This window comes from Ambystoma mexicanum, chromosome 8, assembly GCF_040938575.1.
Source record: "Ambystoma mexicanum isolate Mex_15411 chromosome 8, UKY_AmexF1_1, whole genome shotgun sequence".
Taxonomy (NCBI): domain Eukaryota; kingdom Metazoa; phylum Chordata; class Amphibia; order Caudata; family Ambystomatidae; genus Ambystoma; species Ambystoma mexicanum.
In genome coordinates, this window is record NC_090929.1 from 558991000 (window position 1) to 559015303 (window position 24304).

Sequence of the window (24304 nt, forward strand, 5' to 3'; positions counted from 1 at the left end):
TTCTTTTTTGTATGTGTTTAGCAAAAGGTTGCCATGTGTAGAATTGTTGCTTAATTGGTTTAAAGCTATTTCATTCTGTAAATGGCTTTCACTTCCAAAATATTTTTTCTGGATATAGTGAATTTCTTCAAGTAGGTCTTTTGCTGTACCATGTAGAAGGATGTTATTTAACTTTGCTAGTGCTAAAGCAGGACTTTTAGCATAGTACAGTTTACAGACTAGATTTCTTATAGTTGAATGATGTGTTGATATCCTTTTGATATCATGGAAAGTGGTTTTACAAGTAGGTCCTGTAATGCAGGCAAATGAATGTCCTTGTAGTCCTGTGTACTTGCGCACTGGACAGGTATCTATATTTTGCAGTAATTTAATTTTGATTTTGTCTTTGCTTTTTACATATTTTTTTACATATTTATTGAGGAATCGGTGTAAAGATTTGAAACATTGTTTGGGAATGTTACACATTGATGTGCATGGCCATTTGTACACTAGACGTTCTGAGTCAGTTGAATGGAGGGGTAATTCTAAGTTTTCAGGGCATATTTTTGTAAGGAGTACTTCTTGTTCCATTATGGTATTATTCACTTTTTCATAACCTCGACCACTGCTATTTATGGCAATTGTATTCGTTTGCTTTTGTTTGTACGCTTCTTCATTAAAATATGGTTCTGTGCTCGTAGTGTGATTCCATTCACCTCCGCAGATACTTAAGAAGTTCTTTCTGTTGACATTTCGCTTATTGAGAAGTCTTTTTTGTAATTTAGTTATTAGTTTTGTTAGTGGTTTCATTTTGTTTAACAGTAAAATAAATAAATTTCTTTTGAGAAGAATTGCACTGTCCATCAATGCTTCTAAGATTAATTTCCTACGATAGATTTTAAGCTTTGAACCTGATTTCTGTCCTGTTTTTATAAGTTTTTGAAGGACTTTGTGACGGTATATTTTGGCTAAAATACTTTTCTTGGTATGCTTACTTTGCACTATATTAAAATTTGAAGAAGTAGTTTTATCTGTACTGATAGGTGATTTTCTGTTAATTGTTTTTTGGTTTGTTTTACATTTTGATAGAGGAAGCAAAGTTGTTGTACTTGAAACTTTTTGTGTTTCACTAAATGATTGTATTAGCTGTTTTGTTTCAACTTTTTTTTACAAATTCTGCTAGAGATGGATGCTTATGTTGGACACCTTTATTTTCATTTGCTCTAATTTTGCGTTGCTTTCTACGGAGTTGTCTTTTGGTAGGCCTTCTTTAGGGTCTGTTGAAAAAAATAAAGAAGATATGGGTTGGGGTGTTCTGGAATGTATGTGTGCTGTGTGCATGAGTGTTTGAGTAAGATGATAAAGATGTATGTAATGTGTGTGATTGTGCATTGGGAACTAAAACTAGTAGGGGTAGGTATTCTTGAATTTATGTGTCACTAAACTGGGGTTCAGATGACAAAAAAAAGTAAGCTAGTGGTGTGGAAAAGTACAAATAGTAAATGTAATGCATACAATTAAAACAGTTGTTTGTTCTATAATATGAAAATTGTAGGGGTTCAGTTGGCTAATTTGTGTGTCCAAAAATAGAAATTTGTGGGCCATTCTGGTTGTAAATCGCTGTTTATGACATGGAAATTTTTGGACAAAATGGTACAAAATCTCTATTTTAAGAAACCAAAATAGCTGGTATTAATGTTATAGTATATTTGATTAATAATATAAATAATATGGTGATATTGTACTTACTTTTTTTTTTAAATTAACAGGTAACGTCTTAGTTTTTCTTTCTTCTTCGAATTCGGCTGCTTCTTTTCAGGAAACTGGTCTTCACTGCAACTGTGAAAGCTTCAAATTAGTAACTTTGTTTGTATATAGCACTGTTTTTAATTTAGATATTGATTTTTTTAATTGAAATCCTCAGTGCCTTCTGTAAAACTATTAAACTAATTTATTTACATAAAATACATTGCATCAGTTCAGTGTATATGATATGTTCTTAATGAACAAATTGTATTGAATGACTAACAGTAGCAAAAATAAAATATCTTTACTATGTCTTGTGAAATTTATAATATATTAGTGAATACCACTATTTCTGTAAGTAAACTGTTCTAGGTAATAGCGCCTCAATGTCATGTCTAATTTAAAGTAATTAAGTAAATAAATAAATAAAAACAAAAAATATGAAATTGTATAAGTATTTTTATAAAGGTTTAAACATAGATTGTGTTTGCATGCAATTTTGTTTGAATATATGTAGTCTATATATTTCATTTAAAAAATGTTAGTTTAACATGATTTGAGTGTGTGTGTTTAAAGAAAGTAAAAAGTATAAAGGTCTATAAGTGGTAGTTGATTTTAGGAAATTGAAAAAAGTACAGTAAATTCATTTAACAGATTTTACAAGGTAAAAGTCTGTTTGAAAATGTGTTCATCTACCATAGCTCTCAAGTCACACGCTTTTGGCGGGTGTCACATGCCTTGTAAAGGGCAGACTCACCCGCCAAGCCTCCTGCACGCCCATTCATTCCAATGGGCGTCTCACCCGCTAAAAACAAAATCGGGTGATTTCACCCGCCTGTAAAACAAAAATGGTTGAGAGCTATGTCATGTACTATACAGAATATATGCATACCTGAAGTTTGTGTTCATGCATATGGATATGCGTGGAGCTGCAAGTAGAAATCTTGAAGACTTGTACAGTATTTGTGGTAGATGCTGCTTGCCAATGATATGACACTTGTACTCAGAGAGATTCAGAGTACATTTGCAGTGCTGATCTATGATGATGCAGTTAGATGTAGAGGTCTTGAATGTGATTGGTGCATGGTCATGTGATTTTTGAGGTACATCCAATGAGGGAATGGCAGAGAGAGTGTAGTGGAAATGGTAGAAGGGCTGTTCATGTTACGATATGTCCGCGGACATGGCGGTAGTTCCAGGACATCGGGAGTTACATCCGGGGATTTTTGGGTTCAGAAGTCATGCAAATGAGAATAAGCACTGAAAGGAATTGGTCAGGAAAGTTTGGTGGGTGTGTTGTGCCAGGAGAGATTTTTTGAGATACTCTTTTTGCTGAGAGAACAAAAGATAGCTATGGCTGTGTGTTTCAGAAAACAGATTGTTTGGATTTTAGGAGATTCGTGGATACATTGGTTGAAGGTGCATGCAGAAAGCTGTGGAGTAGCTGTAGATCTTGGATTCCCACATGTGGAAGTACACTGGCATGGAGTACGTGGAATGAAGTGGTTGGATTTGCTACCTCTCTGTGCTACTTTGGAGACAAAGCAACATCCAGACATAATTGTAATTAATTGTGGAGGGAACAGTTTTGGGCATGTGACTGGAATTTTTTTGCAATTTGCTATGAAAGAAGGACTGAGGAAGGTTATGGACATGTTTCCTAATTCGCAAGTGATATTTTCACGGATTGCGCAGAGACAAATGTGGCTTCGTTCTTCTTCATTTGGTCCACAAATGGAAAAAGCAAGGCGCAATGTTAATAAGGCTGTTTGTGGCTTTCTAAGAGATGTTGGCATGTCTTCTTTTCACAATGAAAATATTATGTTTTGTAGTACATACATTTTTCGCAGAGATGGAGTCCATCTTACTTATGCTGGCAATCAGATTTTTCTGAGAAATGTACAAAATGCATTGCGACCTTTTTTGGAATTACAACGATTTTGAAGTAGATGTTAAGCATTTACAATTTTTGACTTACAAACACCACCCAAAGGCTCTTTTCAGAGCCACCACTTCTTTCCAGAGAAAATTACAATGTTTGTGATGGAGTAGTAACCCAATTTTTTTATTTCTAAAAAATACAAAGAGCCCTGCTTCATTTATTTTCACTTCTATTTTTTAACTGGGAAAGGCGGCTCTGAAAAGAGCCTTATTTTTTTTTTATTTTTGTAATTTTGTTTTTTTTGGGGTTTTTCAGACACGACACAGTAGGAGAGGAGGGTAAAGGAGGGTAAAGGGGGGGACACCAACCACAGGGATAAGAAAGGGCGAGCTGAGAGAGGAAGATGTAGAGTGGGTTTTATTTGGGTAGTGAGCAGGTCTTCTCGTGCTCTGAGATGATAGTCTCAAAAGCACTCCGAAGTCGCTCCCCCCTGCAGAGTACTGTGTCACAGTACATACATACAACTGTGACCCTCGAAAGGTAAGGGTCATCAGCATTCTGTATGGCCTGTGAGGCAGCTTGAGAAAGACGCTGTCCCACAGAGGTTGTCCTTGTGGTGACATGATCAGAAACAGAGGATGTCGATGATGGTGTAGTCTGCAGGTGGCAGCAAAAATCACTGTGTTCTGAAGAATAGCCAGAAACACAATGGGAATAAGCTCTTGGGCGTGGTCTTTTATAGGGGTGCTTGTGCGCGGTCCGCGGACATGCGCACTGTGCGCGGACAGATCGAACACAAAAAAAGGATCGGAAAGTTTCAAAAGGTATATAGAAAGTCAAGATTGCTATGTGGGACTTGTGGCATGGTGAGATTTTATTGAAAAATATTATGGATTAACTGAAAATGTACTTTTAAATTGTTCGGGGACACGAACAGTGTCCGCATTTCAGGACACACGATGAGCGTGGGAGTGGTCATATGATCTGTTTGCGAACTAGTCTGCGAAGGAAGCACCTGTCCGCAGGACACCAAGTGCACAGAGATTGGTTAGCGCATGCGCATTGATGTCCTACGGACATTGTTCGGGTTCTGAAGTAATTAAAAGTGCGTCACACGTGAAACGAATATTTCAGGACACCGCTTGTGTTCTTAGAACAGTTTAAACTTGGTAGCGAACAGTAAGGACAGATATAGTGTTCTTCAGGAAACGTTTAATTTAGTTTATGTAAGAACATTTCAGGACACCAATTGTGTTCTTAGAACACTTTCAATTGGGTAGCGAACACTACGAACAGTTGTACTGTTGTTCAGGACACATCATTTTCGTGTATTTAGGAACATTTCAGGACAGCAATTGTGTTCTTAGGACAGTTTTAAGTTGATAGCGAACATTACGGACAGATATAGTGTTCTTTAGAACACTTTAATTTTTGTTTCTTTATGAACATTTCAGGACACCACGTGTGTTCTTAGAACAGTTTCAACTTGCTAGCGAACAGTACGAACAGGTGTGGTGTTCTTCAGGACGCCTCCATTTTCGTTTATGTACGAACATTTCAGAACACTCGCACTGTCCGCGGACACTTTTATTGTTTTTAAAAAAATAACAGAAACTGTTCACAATACAATATAAAAATTAAACTTTATTTAACATATATTAATAATTTATGACAGAGAAGGTGAGGCAGAAACAGAAACAAAAACAGGAGAATTTGGGGTTTCAACATGATTGGTATTAGGTGTGGAAGGGATGGAAATCTCATCAAAACGTTTTGGATTATGGAGAGGGTTTGGGGATAATTGGCTGGGATATGGTGAGGAGGGACAAGTACATGTGGGGCAATGGTATGACGTTTTTGTTTTAAAATGATCTTCAACAAAAGTTTTCAAATTATTAAAATTGGTCAACAGTAAATCAATTTTTTCTTTTATGTTGTCAAGCGTGTTTTCCATAACAGCTACTTCAGAGGTAGTTTCTATTTTGTTATGCTCTGTATAAAAAAAATATATATATGTTAAATGTATACAAAATAATAATATTTAAATGGTTTATATTATAAAGTGTTTACCATTAGTTTCACTATCTTGTGACATTTCTTCATGTCGGAAATTGTCCTCTAGCCATTCCAGAGTACCAGACATTTCTGTGAGAAAAAAAAAGAAAAGATAAAATATTTTTTAATCTAATACAGAAAGTTTATAAATATATGAGTAACATGAAGTACACTTACTATTTCTGGTAAGATAAGTCCTATGTATTCAGTGGGTCTGGTCTTGTTCTCAGTTCTGTTGTGTCTGTGAGGTAATTATGTTGGAAGCCAATTTATGTTCTTGTGGTATATTCCATTTCAGAACATATTGTATTTAAATGAATGGTTAGTGTGTTACATATATGGGTTACATTTCTTATGTATTACTATATATAATGTGTCTGTGTGCTGCTTTTTGAATTTGTTAAATGTTCTTATATTATGATATAACAATCAAACATACCCCCCCACCCCCCCCCAAAGTTTTTAGGTAGTGGTACTGTTCTCCGAACATGTCCGCGAACATTAAATAATTTCACGGACATCAAGTTCATAAGAAGAGATCTAGTCAGTTCCATATGACATGTATATAAAGTCAAAGTCATTATTGTTAAGTTTTGCTACTAAAAACCTATGAAATTCCGTGAAAAAAACTTTGTTAAAGGGACGTTATGGTTAAGTTGCGCTACTAAAAACCTATGAAATTCAGTGAAAAAAACTTTGTTAAAGGGACGTTATGGTTAAGTTGCGCTACTAAAAACCTATGAAATTCAGTGAAAAAACTTTGTTAAAGGGACGTTATGGTTCCAAGTAAAACCGAAAAACCCTTGAAATTCGCCAGTTATGGTAAGCTAAGCAACCATAACTCGCGCCACCACCGTGCTCTGCTAAGACTAACACCCAGGACATCAAAGATGACATCGCAAAGGTCATTGATGACATCACTGATGACATCACATGTCTGGTTCCGCCTTTTTTCCTTTACTGACATATCTAGGCCACATGGTTTTCTTCAGTTACAGTCAGGAATTAAAAGTGGAAATGGTAGTATATTTGTAGACTTATCCTTCAAGTATGTTCTTACAATAATTCCCTTAGGATCCAGTCATATCATATGAAACATATACATAGGGGAAGACACAAGCTGGAAAGACAGCAATCCTTTCTGTGCATTAAAATAATCAGTAGAGTTGTCAGCACTTTCTGATAGTTCTGTTGTTTTTTATTACTGTACTTTCCCTGTATATGCTCATATTTTTATATCTTGTATTCACACTACTTTCCTTAGAGACCAGGCACATCGTGTGATATATATATAGGGTAAGTAGCAGCTTTGAAACAGAGCAATCATTTCGCTGCATAAAGGTAATCAGTTAGGTTATGAACACTTTTTGCTACTACTTCAATTTCCTTGTATATACTCATATTTGTATGTGGTGTTGTCTCTTTGTGTTTTATTATCTACTTATTACATGTTTCATGGTATGCAAAATGTCTAATAAGAAAACAGTTATCATTTCTCTATTCAACATGGCAAGCTTATGCATATTGCACCTCCATCATGTATGCTGCACACAATGCCTATGTTTCTACATGAGCACCTTAGTATACTGGATGGACTAAATAGCCCTTGATATTTATTCCAATGATCAATGACACTTTTTTAAAAATTAACATTACAATAAGAAACCCTTGTACAGACTTTTCATGAAAGGTAAATGCACATGTGATGTCATCAATGACATGTGTGATGTCATCTTTGATGTCCTGGGTGTTAGTCTTAGCAGAGCACGGTGGTGGCGCGAGTTATGGTTGCTTAGCTTACCATAACTGGCGAATTTCAAGGGTTTTTCGGTTTTACTTGGAACCATAACGTCCCTTTAACAAAGTTTTTTCACTGAATTTCATAGGTTTTTAGTAGCGCAACTTAAGCATAACGTCCCTTTAACAAAGTTTTTTTCACTGAATTTCATAGGTTTTTAGTAGCACAACTTAACCATAACGTCCCTTTAACAAAGTTTTTTTCACTGAATATATATATATATATATATATTACATGGACGTGGTAGCGTCCATGTAGTTATGGTTAAGTTGGTTTTTGCAAAGTTTGGAGAGGTTTGGTCCAGGGAGGGCAAAGTTATAGGGGGGGTCCCAAAACTTTTGTTTTTTCCCATAGACATAATGGGATAAAAACTTTGCGCTTGCCTACAGCCCAAACCGCTGGACGGATTTACACCAAATTTGTGGCAGGAGCGGGGGCCTGGTCCCGAAAGCGTGCTTTTCCAAATTTGGTGTAAATCCGTCCAGTAGTTTGTTTAAAATGACCAAAATGTAAGGCAAAAAAATTAGTGATATCTACTTTCGCTCCACGGACGGACTTCCCTGTTTGCTCTGCGGACAGCGCCCCGATTGGCCAAGCGGCTTGCGTGATGTCCACGGACATGCGACGTGTTCGCTGATTGGACGGCGTGGTGCGTGAAGCACGTCAGATTTTTTGTGGTGCCCGCCATCTTGCATTCGCCGACGACCGCGGACTGTGCGGTGGTACTTGGATTAAAAATTGTATTTAGTGGAGTGTGTTGGTGTGTACGAGTGTTTGGGGAGGGTGGGGGAGTATGAGATAGGTTCAATGTTCTGTTTTTTTTATGTGCTAGATGCTTTTGTTGTGTTCGATTTGTCTGCGGACAACACGGCTGTTCTGAAATTTTCTACCTAAACTAAATGGTGGGGTGTTCCGAGGACGGAGTATGTGTCCGTTTTGTTCGTAAGCAAGCTAAATTGAGCTAAGAACACTCGCGGTGTCCTTAAATGTTGGTACATAAACAAAATGGGGGTGTCCTGAGGACGCTGTCCGTATTGTACCAGGGCAAGTTGAATGTGTTCTAAGAACACTCGCGGGGCTGAAATGTTTGCAATTAAACACAATGGGGCTGTTCTGAGAACGCTGTTCGTATTGTTCGTTGTCAGGTTGAAAGTGTTCTAAGAACCCTCCTTATGTCCGCTGACATTACAATTTCCTATGGGCCTTACCCGACTTTTTGTCCACTAAACAAACGATAAATCAGGCTGCTGTGCGCCGACATTATGTAATAATCCTATCACTTGCCCCATCGACCTGGCTGACCTGTTTTTGCGACACTAAATCATAACTCCCGCCCCTACGCCCGATATTATCAAAGCATTCATATTCCCCGCCTCTCTCCGTGACGTTACAGGGTGCGTAGCCAAACGCGCCCAGTCGTCTCCAGTCCTACGCGACTTTACACAGAACCCGGAAAACAACACACATCATCTCACAACACAGCGCGTCACAATTCGGAATATGAAACTGTGATTTAAAAGCAAACAGCAAGATTGTACATTTCGTAAAGTACATTTATTTTACATCAAATGTTTAGAGAATATTCAGCGATTTGCATTTGTCTTTGCTGTCGATCTGCAAAAGTTCATCTTGACTGACGCGCTGTTCATTTGCGCTACACAGGGTGTTGGTTTATGATAAAAGAAGCACTATGGTCGCACTGATAATCGGAAGGCTGTTCCAACAACGAGGCATTATGGATTATAAAATACCTGCATATTAAAAATGGCAGTACACGTTTAAGAAGCGACAGCAGAACAACCTAATCATTGTGGGGTTTATTTAAATGCTAGTGCATTTGCATGTGAATGTATGCATATGGATGTAATGAGTTTGCATCTGTGCATTCGCAACTTTCATTACAAAAAAGGGGTGAGCTCAATGAGAGGCTACAACAACCATGCCCTCGGCAATCACCCATCATGCACCTGGTGAATTAAGCAAATTACGTTATGACATCATTTAGCTACTTCTAGCCACTTTTATGACAGCCAATAGCTACTTTTCTTACTAAGGAGTTGTCAACACTGCTCCTACGAGACTTCATACAGAATCCGGAAAACAACACAGATCATCTCACAACACAGTGCGCCACAATTCGGAATATGAAACTGTGATTTAAAAGCAAACAGCAAGATTGTACATTTCGTAAAGTACATTTATCTGACATCAAATGTTTAGAGAATATTCAGCGATTTGCATTTGTCTTTGCTGTCGATCTGCGAAGGTTCATCTTGAGTCACGTGCTGTTCCTTTGCGTTACACAGGGTGTTGGTTTGTGATAAAAGAAGAACTGTGGTTGCACTGATAATCGGAAGGCTGTTCCAACAACGAGGCATTAGACCACCATAACGGTTGGTATGTTGCTTCTAGCCGCTAGTACCGCGTAAGGGCATATTGGTCCTTGGCGATTGTCCCATAAAATGGTGAGGGTCATGAAGTTGTTTACTAGGAGCTGCACCTGGCAGTTAAAAAATGCGTCGGCCAGGGTCTGAAAATCGTGGCATTGACAGTAGGGAAGGATGCACCTGTTTTAAAAACATAAATTAGTCTCACGAGCCGATTTTCATTAAAAATATTCATTTTATTTATTGGGGCGTGAAACTATTTGCTAGCGAGGATAGTGCAACGGAGTATGTTAACTTATTCCCACTAACCCACCCTCTCTCCTGTGCCTTTTTCAGAGCCGTCTGAGCGCCAGCGGACCACTTCGGGGGTGATAGTGCGTGGTACAAAACAATATGCCACATTGAACGAACAAGTACAACTTAACCGGGCTTTAACGCCACGCTATTGTTATTATATTCCGGTATAAAATAATTTAAAGGGTTATTTACATTATATTGGCATTTTCCATTGTCTACGCCTAATGCAGTCCCTAAATACGACTCCGTCTGTGCCAATGATCTTTCTCATAGTGATATAATATATAAAAGCGGTTTTGTTTCAGAAATGTCATCCTTATCGTCTCTTACGTTTTTGCACCCCTCCTTCAAAAGAAGTCTTTGGCACGATCCCTGTCTGTCAAGGTCAAAAAACAATAGAACCTTATAGTGCGAGTCGTGGGCCACTCCGGCCCGCGAGCAAAAAATGGAAGCAGCTTACCTTCACTGTGAACGAGCATAAATTCTTACTTTGAAACATTCTGTGTAAAGCCATCCCTGAGAAATTGCTTTTTACACTCTATCTTTGTATATTGTCTGTGTGCTAACGAAAAAAGTTTGTTAAAGGGAGTTTATGATTGACTTGCGCTACTAAAAACCTATGAAATTCAGAAAAAACTTTGTTAACGGGATGTTATGGTTAAGTTGCGCTAATAAAAACCTATGAAATTCAGTAAAAAAACTTTGTTAAAGGGATGTTATGGTTAAGTTGCGCTAATAAAAACTTATGAAATTCAATGAAAAAACGTTGTTAAAAGGGACGTTATGGTTAAGTTGCGCTACTAAAAATCTATCAAATTAAGTAAAAAAACTTTGTTAAAGTGACGTTATGGTTCAAAGTAAAACCGAAAACCCCCTGAAATTCGGCAGTTATGGTAAGATAAGCTACAATAACTCGCGCCACCGTGCACTGCTAACACTAACACCCAGGACATCAAAGATGACATCACAAACGTCATTGATGACATCACTGATGACATCACATGGCTGGCTCTCCCTTTTTTTCCTTTACTGACATATCTTAGCCACATAGTTTTCTTCAGAACTTAGGGTTCACTGACATAATTTGATACACATACATACAGTAAGTAGCAGCTTTGAAACAGAGCAATCATTTCTCTGCATAAAGATAATCAGTTAGGTTATGAACTCTTTCTGCTGCTACTTCTGCTTTTTTGCTTGCTTCTCTGTCCCTGTATATACTCATATTTGTATGTGTTGTTGTCTCTTTGTGTTTTGTCTGTAATAATGTAATTATGTATTAAGTGGGTTTTAATAGCTACTTATTACATGTTTCACAGTACGCAAAACTCTAATAAGAAAGCAGTTATCATTTCATTATTCTACATGGCAAGATTGTGAATATTGCACCTTCATCATGTATATTGCACACACTGCCTAAGTTTCTGCATGAGTTGCTTAGTATACTGTATAGAACTTCATAATAGAATGCTATTTATATCAATGCATTGCTTAATGCACTAATTAGCTCATGATATTTATTCAAATGATCCTTGACACGTTTTGGTCAACATTATAAGAATCCCTCCTACAGAGTTTTCATGAAAAGTAAATACACATGTGATGTCATCAGTGATGTCATCAATGACATTTGTGATGTCATCTTTGATGTCATGGGTGTTAATCTTAGCAGTGCACGGTGGTGGTGCGAGTTATGGTTGCTTAGCTTACCATAACTGGCGAATTTCAGGGTATTTTCGGTTTTACTTTGGACCATAACGTCCCTTTAACAAAGTTTTTTTACCGAATTTATATATATATATATATATATAGCTCTGAGGATATTGTTTACATTTCCAAATGATATTTCCTCGTGGCTCTCTCTCCAGCATAGTAGCACCCCTTAACACCTTCAATTAAAAAGCACTGAAAAAATACAATTGTGTGCCTCAAAATACTATGGGCATCATCACGATTTGGGTGGTATTACCGCTGCGATACTGCTGTGGCTAATAGCATTACCGCCAAACCCCCGGCACCATTAGCGCCGGATCATGGGTTTGGCGGAACGGTAATTCTGCATTCCCCATTGCGCCTAATGTGGAATCTTCGGTGCAACTACCATCGGCGGTATTACTGCACGGTAATTGCGCTGAAAATCGTCAAATTCCCAGCGCTTTTAACCCCAGCTCAGAGCTGAGAGTAAATGCAGCCAACTCCGTGATTTGGCAGACTCTTAAATGCGGCAGTAATAGCATTACCACTGCATTTAAGGGTTACCACCAAACTTGTGATGAGGCTGTATGTATTAAGCAACACAATGGGCCTCATTACGAGCATGGCGGTAGCTGTTTTGGCCGGTAATTGCCCATTCACGTGAAGCGGTATTGCCGGGCTCCTGATCCCCATTTTGCCCCATAGGGCACACTGGGGGTGGGGATCATGGTTGCACCGGCACCGTTGATAACGGTGCCAGTGCAATCACGGGTTCTGCTCGCGGGTGCCGCACAGCCCGCCAGGTAACACCTGGCGGGCTGTCAGGACCCCGCGAGCAGAACTTGTAATGCAGCTGCCCGGTATGAACTGTGGCCGCCACTATTGTAATGAGGCCCAAAGTCTTATTATGTGCTGCAGCATTGGGGGTGAGGTCTGTCTTTGGCAACAGGATGCCTGGACTCAAAGTCAATCCACCGCTGCTTGCTGGTAGTAGCCAAGGTGTTCAGGAGCACATTGTAGGAGTGTGTTGAAGCTGAGATGGAATAATGACTGGGGCCTAGTTACTCAGTCCTTACAGAGGGGAAGAGGCATCATGCACAAATCTTCCAATCTTTCCTTGAAGACATGGTGAGTATGCATTGGAGTGATGATAAAAGGGAATGGTGATAGAGGGGAGTTGATGGAAGGTGACTGGTTGTGACATTTTAATGAGGATTATAGGGAAAGATCAGTACATTGATTTTCCCGCATTACTTGCCTTGCTTCTCTTTTTCTCTGGGCTTGTAGTGTTGTGTTTCTAAGTCAATGAATTCATATATGTTGAATGAAAGTTGTGCAAGTGTTATTCTTGGGGAATGATTACATATGATTCACCTCTCAGACTCTTGTTAGCGATTTGCAGGGCTTTAAGTGGACCAGGGCGAGAAAGGGCCAAGACCTGGCAGTTTCCAAAAAGGGCTACCGACCCAGGGGCCCTGCTGGGGCCCACCCCGACTAGCCCCAGCCATTCTGACACCTCAGGCAGCCATGTAGACGAAACGCTGCACAGTTACACGGACTGCCTGCAGGTGTCGGCACTTCAGAAGTTCTGACATCTGCAGACAGCCAGTGTAACCGTAGCTTTGGCTACCAGATGCCTGTGAAACAGGAGGAGGTCTAGGGGGCCTAGTCTCTCCTTTTGTTTCCAAGTAAAGAGTCATCATGCAGCACAAAGTCTTTTAACTGAGGCTTCAAGATGCGTGCTGACTCTTTACTCAGAAACAAAAGGAGAGACTGGACCTTCCAGCCCTCCTCCTGTTTCAGAGTACAGAGTCATCATGCAGAAGGCAGCCCTTTCATTCAAGCAGACTGTGGTTCTTAACCGTGCAACGCCTTGAATAAAACGTCTGCCTGCTGTGTGTGAGAGCTGGGGCACACTGGTGTCACACCTTTGATGTGCCCAGACCCGAGAGGCTAGGTGCACCAAAGGCCTTAAATCTCTGTGCCCCAGATTCCCTGCATTCACCAGCCCCACCCACCCCCTGCAATTGGTGAGGAGGAGCTCTGGTTAGGTGGCATGGCCTAGGTATACACATACTTAGGCCACGCCCCCTAATGAGAGCCCCCCACCCTCGATTCAGCATTTCACTTAATCCACTGGTGTTCTACAATGAACAGTTTTCATTGTTCATGATGCGGCAATGGCAGCTTTCCTTGTGGGAAAGAGGAGATTGGGTGACAGTTAATGAGAGCAGTGGATCAAAGGTGGGAAGGATGGGAGACAAATTGAAGATATAGAGAATGAGCTGCAAAGGGAGTGAGGGTCTTATGCAAGGAGAAACGGGATCAATGGGACGATAGGTGAACACAAGACTTTGGAAATGGGAAATTGAACGCACGTGATATTTGAAGGAATAAACAGATGGAAAGGAAAAGCACATTTCCCAGTTGGGCAAATTGAGTGTTCATGAGCAAATCGCGTTCATCAGGAGCTGGTGGGTGACCAAGCTGTTTCCAGTCAGTGATTACCCTAAACACATAACATGAGTGGTCAAAAAGAGACCTTACAATACATGGAACATATGCCGTTAAAGTTCCAATGGTGACACTCCTCCCACCCTAAACTCGTCCTGCCCTGGCCCTTTTGTCAATCTTGCCCAAGGGGCGCTGCCTTAAATCGACCACAGCCTGCGCCACACACGCTCCCCCCCTCCCCCCACGCCTGGAGGCAGCTCTGCCATGCATCAACCGTCATTATTAGTAGACAGGAAATGTTGCGAGATCTAAAGGACATTCCTTTGTATGTGTCCTTTTTTCGTTCGTTTTCTTTCGACTGTGTTCTCGTCGTTCTATTCCTGCTCCCAAACAAACCCACACATGCTACCCTGCCGCCCCTAATCCAGTATTCCCTTTTCACTTCACGCTTCCTGCTGCGCCCCTCGACGCGACCGCGGGTTCGATCCACGCTCCTTATATTTGTCGTCTCGATTCCCAAGCGTCAGCTTCAGGCCTCCGGACTGTGCCTCTGCACCAGCGCGTGTTCTTTTTTGCCACTGAGGCACCCACTCCCTGCCCTCTTCCGTTTACTGGCGCGTGTAGGGCGGGGGGGGGGGGGGGGAGCACCGCGTGTGTGTGTGTGGGGGGAACTTTAGGTCAAACTTCTATCTGATGGACGTGCCAGATATTGTGGAAACACATCCTCAGGTGTCAGATATCACTCAGCAACTGTTTCGCCGAAAGGGGCTGCTGGGGTTGAGGGACACATCGTGATTGACATCACAGTAGCTCGCCACACCAGACACTGAGCAGCACCGGCTGCGGCGCTTCCCAAACGCACATCAATTACTTTTGCCAGCGCCTGCCGCTGCGTGGGGATGCGGTGTGGGCGACCTGAAAGGTGCATGGGCGAAAAAAGTGCCCTGCCCCTTCCCCTAAACGGAGTGACGCGCGGATCTGGGCTGGGCCGCGCTGGCTGACACTGGTGGGAAGTGAGAGATCCGGGAGGAGCGCGGGGGCTCAGGCGGCCCGAATGCCTGTGCACAGGCGGAGCTGCCGCGCGAGATTCATTGCTGCAGCCCACATCCATTTCACCGCCAGGCTCGCCGCTTCCGCTGCCGCCGCCGCTATCCCTCGCCAATTACTGGACCCGACGGCCCCTCTCTAATTCCCCCGCCACAGGCCCGTGATTTTCTAAACCGACCCCTTGGACGGAATATAAAGCCTCGGGTCGGGCTTTGGCAGATGCACTTCGTGTCTTTGTTCACCTAATATCTGCCCCCCCCCACCCCCCCCCAGGCCCGCACCCTTCCGTGTAGGCATTGATTCTTGCTGGCACATCAGACTGCCACCCGCCCGTGCACAGCAATCGCAACAGAACCGCTTAAGAGCACCGCGACACACCGCAGCACCCACCGTGGAACAACATGCCCAGAAGACCTGCCGCCTAGCGATAGAAACTTCAGGATTTGCCCCTGGGCTAACTTTGAATTACTCCTCTGGTTTTCCTCAGTGCTGCATCTGTTTTTCTCCTAATCGCTGGTGGGTGTTTCGTGCCCCTGTGTCTGTGCTGCCGTTTTCTTTCTTTTCTTTTTTTTTTAATCTGCGAGACGACGTGGATTTTTTTAAAATCGGGACTGGTATCTTTTCCACCCGAGGTCACACTTACATTTGCCTCCGTTAGTTCTGCGGCTCGCTATACAGGAGAAAAAAGACCTGGCACCGTTACAGCGCTCTTCTGCATTTTCAACATTGCCCACCAAGAGAGCGCCTCCTCTCCACGCGGGCATGTCTTCGCTTCGGGGAGCCTCGGCGAGGTCCATGCGCCTGAACAGCTGAAAACAATCAATGCCCGATGTTTCGATATGGAATCGATCCACCTCTAAGTTGATTTCTTTCACGCCGTGTTTTTTTTTTTGGTTTTCTCTTCGGAGGGGCAGTCCACATGGATGGGCGCATGAAGGTCTGAGCCCCATTTCAGAGACGAGATCATGAGGATAAAACGGATTTTAGGAATCAGGTAAGACGCGTACCTCCCTGTGGTGCTTTCTGTGGGCATGGCGTGTCCGGCGAGTGTGAGTTTGCGTGTGTGCGTTTGCAGAGAAGACGCTCTTGCTGTGGTTGTGCAACCAGAAGCTTTCATTTTGGGTATCGGTGTTTCCTATGCTGGTGTATGGAGAGCGTCGATTTGGCGAGTACCGCTCTGTTGCGGAGCACTGTATGCCAGCACTTCCGCGAGTCGCTGTGGCTTGTGTCCCCGGCACACATCGAACGGACGGACTTTCCTTTGATTGTAAAGGTTACGTTTTTGATTACATGGCACGTGCCCCGTCTTTAAACACCAACGGCCGAATTCGACCTACTTCGCAGTGTGAAGAATGCAGCGAGTGGAGCCCCTGCTGACCCCTTGAATCTGTGTCTTGTAAAGGGGGCGCGCGGTGCACCCGAATCGCCGACGGAATAAGGGGCAACGTGTGGGTTGTTACATTAATATGGCATCACTCTGGGAAATATAGCAGTCTTTGCCACGACTATGGGCAACTCCATGTCTGCAAAGCAACGGAACAGAAGCAACACGCGGCATTTGTCAGTCAGCCCGCTGTACTGCCATGTAAAAAGAAGACCTGAAACTGTGGTGGCGCCCAACCCCATAATTAGGGTGACCATTCAGTTGCCGTTCATATTAAGGGGTCACATGAGATAACGTGTTTGCGTATACAGTTGTAAAAAGCTTTGACTGTCCATTCACTTCCCTAACCAGATTGATTTCAAAGGATTTATTGTGTTTGTTTTACCCCCTGCCTTTGTGTATATCTGTATTTATGTATATCCGACGAATTGGCAGTTGTTCGCACACCAGTTCTCCTGCATGCACACCTGCAAACACACACATGCAGAGTTCACTTGTTACCATTTCACGATTCTCTGCGTGTGTTTGTGAGAAAGAGACACTTCTTGTGGTCTGGCGCTCTTGATATCCTCGCTCATCTGGCGAGACTACTGTGGCCGCTAGCGTGCGCATCCGTTGTTTCTCCGCTGGGGTGCGCCAAACCCCCACACTGGCGGCACGCGGAAGGCTTTGAATCCCGAATAAACTGGAATTGTTTGGGTACAATACACGCTGCTCCAGAGGCAGTGTGTGAGTAGGAGTCGCTTAAACACGCCGTTTGCAGATTTCTAAAGACGACGACTGCTGGGAGTGCTTTTACGTTTGCAGTTTCTAATGTTACCTGCTGTTTCACGTTTTATTTTTTTTTGCAGACAGGATTGACGTTAATTAGCGCCGGTTTCCCAAAATGTTTTTCTTGATCTGTTATCGTGGGAACATTAGCTGTAGGGGATAGTCCAAGGAATGCCGATCTGCAAAGATGTTTCAGCTCGTGTCTTTTTTAAGAGCCAGCTCCACCATCATGAAGGCAGAGTGCTTGATATCCACACATATGTTGCGTGACATGAATGGTCTTGTTGAGCGCTGAGAAGGGAGGGTGTGCAGGGTGAACGCACCCTATGCCGCCGGCACTCTCGAAGGACATACAATAGACGAGCAGTGCGAAGTTCACTTCATACCTACACGGGCCAATGCGAAGCACACAGGTTCTTTGCGAAACCAACCTTTGAGGCTTCCAGAAACCAGCATTGCCTTTCAGAAAACAGCCAAGTGTTGCAATGGAAAACATTTGTAAACATGTGAACACAACAATAAATAAAGAAAACGTTGATCGGGGAAAAACGCGTTAATGATACAGTTAATCTAGCTGTCATGTCCAGTATTTAACATTAACAATCTCTCTCCCTCTCTTCTCCCCCCCCTCTCTCTCTCTCTCTCCCCTCTTTATCGCTCTCCCTCTTTCTCTCTCTTCTGTCTCTCTCTTTATCATTTCAAGGACTTGTTTGTCCACATATCTCGAACATGATTTAAGACTTGCAGCCTAACAAGTGCACCTGGGGTTGTCATCCAGAAGGCTTTGCGAACATTTAGCTACTGATGTATAATTAAGGTTTATAATCAATTGTTTGGCAGTCACAGTGTTGAAATACAAGTTTCAACACAGAAGGATTGCAAAAAAAAATGTCGAATGTTTTTTTTTTGGTGGGGGGTTCCACCCCAAACCCCCTTTTTTTGGGGAAAAAAACCTAATTTTACTATACGAACCAAAAAAAAAATACATTAAAATAATGCATTCAACCATTTTTTTCGATCCTTTTGTTTCAAAATTATTGTATTTCGAAGTTATGTTTTCGAAACTTTGATGGGACACCATAATTAACTCTTCCTCTCTCCCAGTTTATAGTGAGCTGATAAAAGGCATGCAACACCCCCTCTATCTGAAATGCAAGCGTGGAATAGACCTTTTTGGCCAATAAGATGCACATGCTATATTGCCATCTACATCACATACACACATACAGACATATATATGCATATTGGTTCTTTTTGCAATGATGAAACATTTGTAGTTGTCAACAGAACCGTGGCTGGATTAATTGGGCTGTATCATGTAACAGAAGCACACATGCACGTATTGGCCCATTGGGCATACTTCATATATAGCCTAGTTCTCTGTTGCAACCCCACATACCCACTTCACATGACTTGAAAGTTGAAATCAATAATTCTGCAAATGGTCAATTGGCGTGTGTTCACTGACCCATCACACCCATGCATCCACTTATCATCACACATAGACGTTGAGATCAGCGAGAGAGGGAGAGGCATACACCATAGTGTTGCAAACTACATACGTTCCGGTGCAAGCATGACAATGCATTCCAGTAATTGTATTATACAGAAGGAGATTTCGGTGAATCTCAGATAAGCTGCACCCCATGAGTCATGGCACTCTTGGATATCAACAGACTAACCACCCATGGATAGCAGAATTTGAGTAAATACCTGTTCTCATGCGGAAGGCCCTCAGTGGTATTTCATGCAATAGGCTGGTTTTCATTACCACACCCCTTTCATTTCGGCCACACACGTTTTTTTGTTTTTCCCCAGAGGTACTGTTCAGGGTGATTGACAGCTAACAGAGTCATGATGAACATGCTAAAATATTTACATCTCAATGACATCATATTGTACTACAGAGAGAAAGGAAGCAGACAATGTATCTCGTTGGTGTAGGGCCATTCAAATAATGCACAACTTCCAAGGTGGTCTTCGAAATGATGTACTAATCGTACTAATGTGCTAATGTGTAATGTGTGAGTGAGTTCACGTATATTACACCTCTGCAAATGTAGTCACCTATAGACAAACTGCACACATGTACATGTTTAGTATATCACACATCAGTAGGACTATCCCTCTGCCCATCTCTCCATCCACCCATCCCCACTACTCATCTAGCTATTCATCAATCTAGTCATCCACATATCTACTCAACTCAACCGCATTCCTCTGCCATCCATCTTATCTACATTAATCCCTCCATCCCCAGTATTCATCTAGCTTTTCTTCTATCTACTCATCCACATTCCTTGGCCTATCCATCCTATCTACATCCATCCATCCCCACTACTCATCTAGCTATTCATCTATATGTTCATCCACATTCCTCGGCTCATCCATCCTATCTACATCCATCTATCCGTCCATCAATCCATCCCTGCGATTTGTCTAGCTATTCATCTATCTACTCATCCACATTCCTTGGCCAATCCATCCTATCTGCATCTATCCATCCATCCCCACTACCCATACAGCTATTCATCTATCTCCTCATCCAAATTCCTCAGCCAATCCACCCTATCTACATCCATCCCCACTACTCATCTAGCTATTCATCTATCTACTCATCCACATTCCTCGGCCAATCCACCCTATCTCCATCCATCCATCCATCCCCACTACCCATACAGCTATTCATCTATCTTCTCATTCACATTCCTCTGCCCATCCATTGTATCTACGTCCATCTATCCATCCATCCCCACTACTCATCTAGCTATTCATCTATATGTTCATCCACATTCCTCGGCTCATCCATCCTATCTACATCCATCTATCCGTCCATCAATCCATCCCTGCGATTTGTCTAGCTATTCATCTATCTACTCATCCAAATTCCTTGGCCAATCCATCCTATCTACATCCATCCCCACTACTCATCTAGCTATTCATCTATCTACTCATCCACATTCCTCGGCCAATCCACCCTATCTACATCCATCCATCCATCCCCACTACCCATACAGCTATTCATCTATCTCCTCATCCAAATTCCTCGGCCAATCCACCCTATCTACATCCATCCCCACTACTCATCTAGCTATTCATCTATCTACTCATCCACATTCCTCGGCTAATCCACCCTATCTACATCCATCCATCCATCCATCCCCACTACCCATACAGCTATTCATCTATCTTCTCATTCACATTCCTCTGCCCATCCATTGTATCTACGTCCATCTATCCATCCATCCCCACTACTCATCTAGCTATTCATCTATCTCCTCATCCAAATTCCTCGGCCCACCTTCCTATCTACATCCATCCCCACTATTCATCTACCTATTCATCTATCTGCTCATCCACATTCCTCGGTCCATCCATCTCATCTACATGCATCCATCCATCCATTTTTTCCAAGGCAATGCTTTCACACCTTCTGTCGAGTTGTAACATTCCCAGTGAGCCTTCGTTTCTTGATCGACGCGTATCCGTTCAGTATTATCACCACTTGAAACCAATGCATAAACTATTGGCTGCTTCAGTTGCTGGATGTTGGACAGTTTACGTCCTACTGGAGGCTGTGTCCACTGCAGCTGAGATAAGCTAAATCGTAGAAGCATCACAAACGGCCCTTGGAATCAGGGTTTACTGTATCTATCGTCCACCATTATGTTGGCAGGGGTGAACAACACACATTGGGTGAAGCAGCCTGAGCCATGACTAGCCATTGAAACATGCACACAATACACTTGGCTCAGCCTCGTTCCCTGCAAGACGAGTTGTTGGTCCAAATAGGGACTAACAACATACATTGCAACGGATGTAAACTATTTATGAACCAATGACACGAATTTTGACTTTCCAAAAATGTTCTGACATTCGCCCATCTTGACTAGTGGTTGGTTTCCTTTATACATCTCCCAACTGATATGTTGAGGTAGTTTGGACTTTTTGTGGATGAGAGTGTGGATCAATCGTCCTTAAAGTGAAATTGGAGCAGAGGACCACGGTTCATTCAACAGCTTTGTGAATCCGGCTCTTTGTCGCCCCCTGCTGGGGCTGTTAGCCATTGCTACAGCTGCCAGATTGGGTGGTGATTCACTGGGATTGTTTGGTAGGAATTTCCTTTCTTCACATCATTGACATTAATCCTGTCCTTACTCTAGTGCCTCAAAGCCCCTTTTGGAAACGGAGCACTGCACACGACCTTCACTTTCGCCACTTCCACACCAGATGGGCATGATTCAGGGCTATGCCTTGGTGTGCATTACTTTGATGGGCTATAAACCGACCAGCCAGCTTGGCAATGAATGTACACGTTGACATTGTTTTTTTCTCACAGGCTTCTGTCGTTTGGCGTGCCATGAGTGCAAGAGCAAGATGGGTGGGAACATGTAGGAGCGAGATCAGAAACAGAAGGTTTTAGCTCCAGATGGCTCAGGTTTTCAATCCTATACCGAATTCAAAAACTAGTGTTGAAGACCAGGGTTGGTAGTTTAGTTCTACATTATCTCATTACTACTATGTTTGGCTTTTATTTTTAGAACTCATTGGTTATTCACTTTCAAGCAGTGCCTGCCTATAGCATGTTATTCGGCCTCCAACCCAGCCCACCTTAGGTTTCTGGGGCTGAGGTTTATTGACGAGGAACTCTGTGATTGGGTAACGAGTTGTCCAATCAGCGCAGGATAACAACCAGCCTCTCCCCCCCTCATCTGATTGGCGCATCCTATCCCATTGATTTATCTCGTCTAAAGTTGCTGGGCCATTCCCTTTGGAAGACTGCTTAGGCATCGGTTGCTGATATCAGAACAATGAAGGCAACATTATACCCTACAAAATACCCTCAGAAAATGAGTGCTTTAAATATTATGGTTCTGTGAATAATATAACTTGGCAAGGCATCTTCTACATAACTGAATCACTACTGCTGCCTTTACAAAGTGTGCCGTTATTGCCGTTTACCAGCCCTGTTGTATGTATTACTACTTGCAGAGTCTAGGGGCATACCGTTCAGTAATGATCTCGTATCTGAACGCCGAGCATAGTTTGCACAGCTGGAGAAGAATACAGCCATTTATTCAGACTAGATGCGTCAAAGCATCCCATCTTTAATTCCCCTCGATGTTATTGTATGGCGATGACTAGAATCTAATTGGACACTGTGGTAAATCGATAGAGCTAAGATTCGAAATGGCATGCCCAGGGACGTCTGCTCAATTAAGATGCCGTTTCATGAGTGCCAGTTCAATATTATACGTATGCATACCAACTTCCTGTCAAGCCTGGGCAATGAACATTTGGGAAGAGGAAGGCGTAAATAAGCTTTGAGGATGCCCACAGGCAAAACGTGTCAAGCTTAGTTTTGCAGACGTGTTTGGAATAACTCATTCTATATGCAGTCGACTGTTTGAGTCCAGGTGCTTAATTTAGCGCTCGTGTCTAGCGTTCCATGAGGGAGCTACTTTTTCAAAGACCGCCTCACTGTGTCACGCGGTTGAAACTGTCTAGACTTTGGGCATTTCATGCTTGAAGGTAGACTGGGGTAAAGAATGAGTGCGGCTAAGATGATATTAATAACACCGATAGTTTTTTTAATATGTTAATATGCATTACAACAGTCCAATGCGTCATCTGTTTAGAATTAATTTCATTTCAAGGGAGGGTTCAGCTATTGCATACATTAGGCGTTTACTGACTACATGACTGCAATCACCGAAGCCGATGAACACATTCAATATTTGGACAAATGATGATTGCAAAAACGAGAAAGGGTCAGTTTCTCTTGCGTAGCTGGATGTAGATCAATGTGGAATGAAATAATGAGAAGATTGTGGAAGCCACCAAGGGCATCGATTTTGAATGTTCAAGCCCAGCCAACACCCAGGTAAGACTAAACACGTTGGGCCTCATTACACGGAAGGCGGTAACCATGGCGATATTAGTGCCATGGTTGCCACCAGTAATTTACCGATCCCGCCATGGTGAATGGCTGAATTACCGCCCCATTCCAAGGTTGGCAGGGCGGTAATTCCCCATTCACCATTGGCCCTTCCCCATTCCCATTTGAGCCCCCATAAGGCTCAATGGGAATGGGGAAGGCGGCAATTACGGTACCACAAATTGCAGTACCACAATTGCCTCCAAGGTCCCTTTGCGGGCCCCCGTCCTTAACGGCTGGTAAAACCAGCCGTTCAGGTAGGGACCAGCAAAGGGACCTCGTAGTAGGGCAGTAAGTTACCGCCATCCGTGTAATGAGGCCCGTTGTCTTTATTGTAACAACGTTACATGTTAAGGTTTTTGTGAAATTGGACAGATGATGAAGTCATTTTTGGATGTTTTATCTAACAGATTTTTTGACTCGCGACTCTTTAGTGAATTGTCTACATTCCGTTTAGTAGAGTAATCACCTACAGCGACCTGAGACGACAGATGTGCATACAGCTCTCACCCCCGGCAAGGTGCATTTCATGGCATCAAGGCTTGAGCTAAATACATACATACATAAATAATTAAATAATATTATTTTTTTGTAGCCGAAATCGACGTGCATTTGTTGAAAGTATTTCGTGTTAGAACAAGAACGTGTGAATCCCAATACTGCACACAATTTCGTTGATCTGTGAACTACTCCTATTCCTTGGCACCAGCGTAACTTCAAATGCTATTTCCAATCATGTCTGTAGATGACCATATGCTCCACAAGTGTCAGTTTCTTTCAACTGGCTGCCATAGTGATTTTCAGCAGCAATCGCTGCTGAATCATTGATTACGACACATATCCAGGCGAATGATGTTAAATGGGCGCTGAG

General features: G+C 42.4%; 1 protein-coding gene across 4 annotated transcripts in view; it reads left to right on the forward strand.

The window, feature by feature from the left end:
* Positions 1 to 15083: 15083 nt before the first annotated feature.
* The window catches only part of AJAP1 (adherens junctions associated protein 1), a 992092-nt gene continuing 982871 nt past the window's right edge, over positions 15084 to 24304 (forward strand). For 2 of the 4 annotated variants that reach the window (XM_069610263.1, XM_069610266.1), the window contains exon 1: positions 15085 to 16334. In XM_069610263.1, the coding sequence (XP_069466364.1) occupies positions 16306 to 16334 (29 nt within the window). In that variant the 5' untranslated portion in view covers positions 15085 to 16305. Of the gene's footprint in view, positions 16335 to 24304 lie in introns of all 4 variants that reach the window. The other 2 variants (XM_069610264.1, XM_069610265.1) reach the window with 2 other exon arrangements.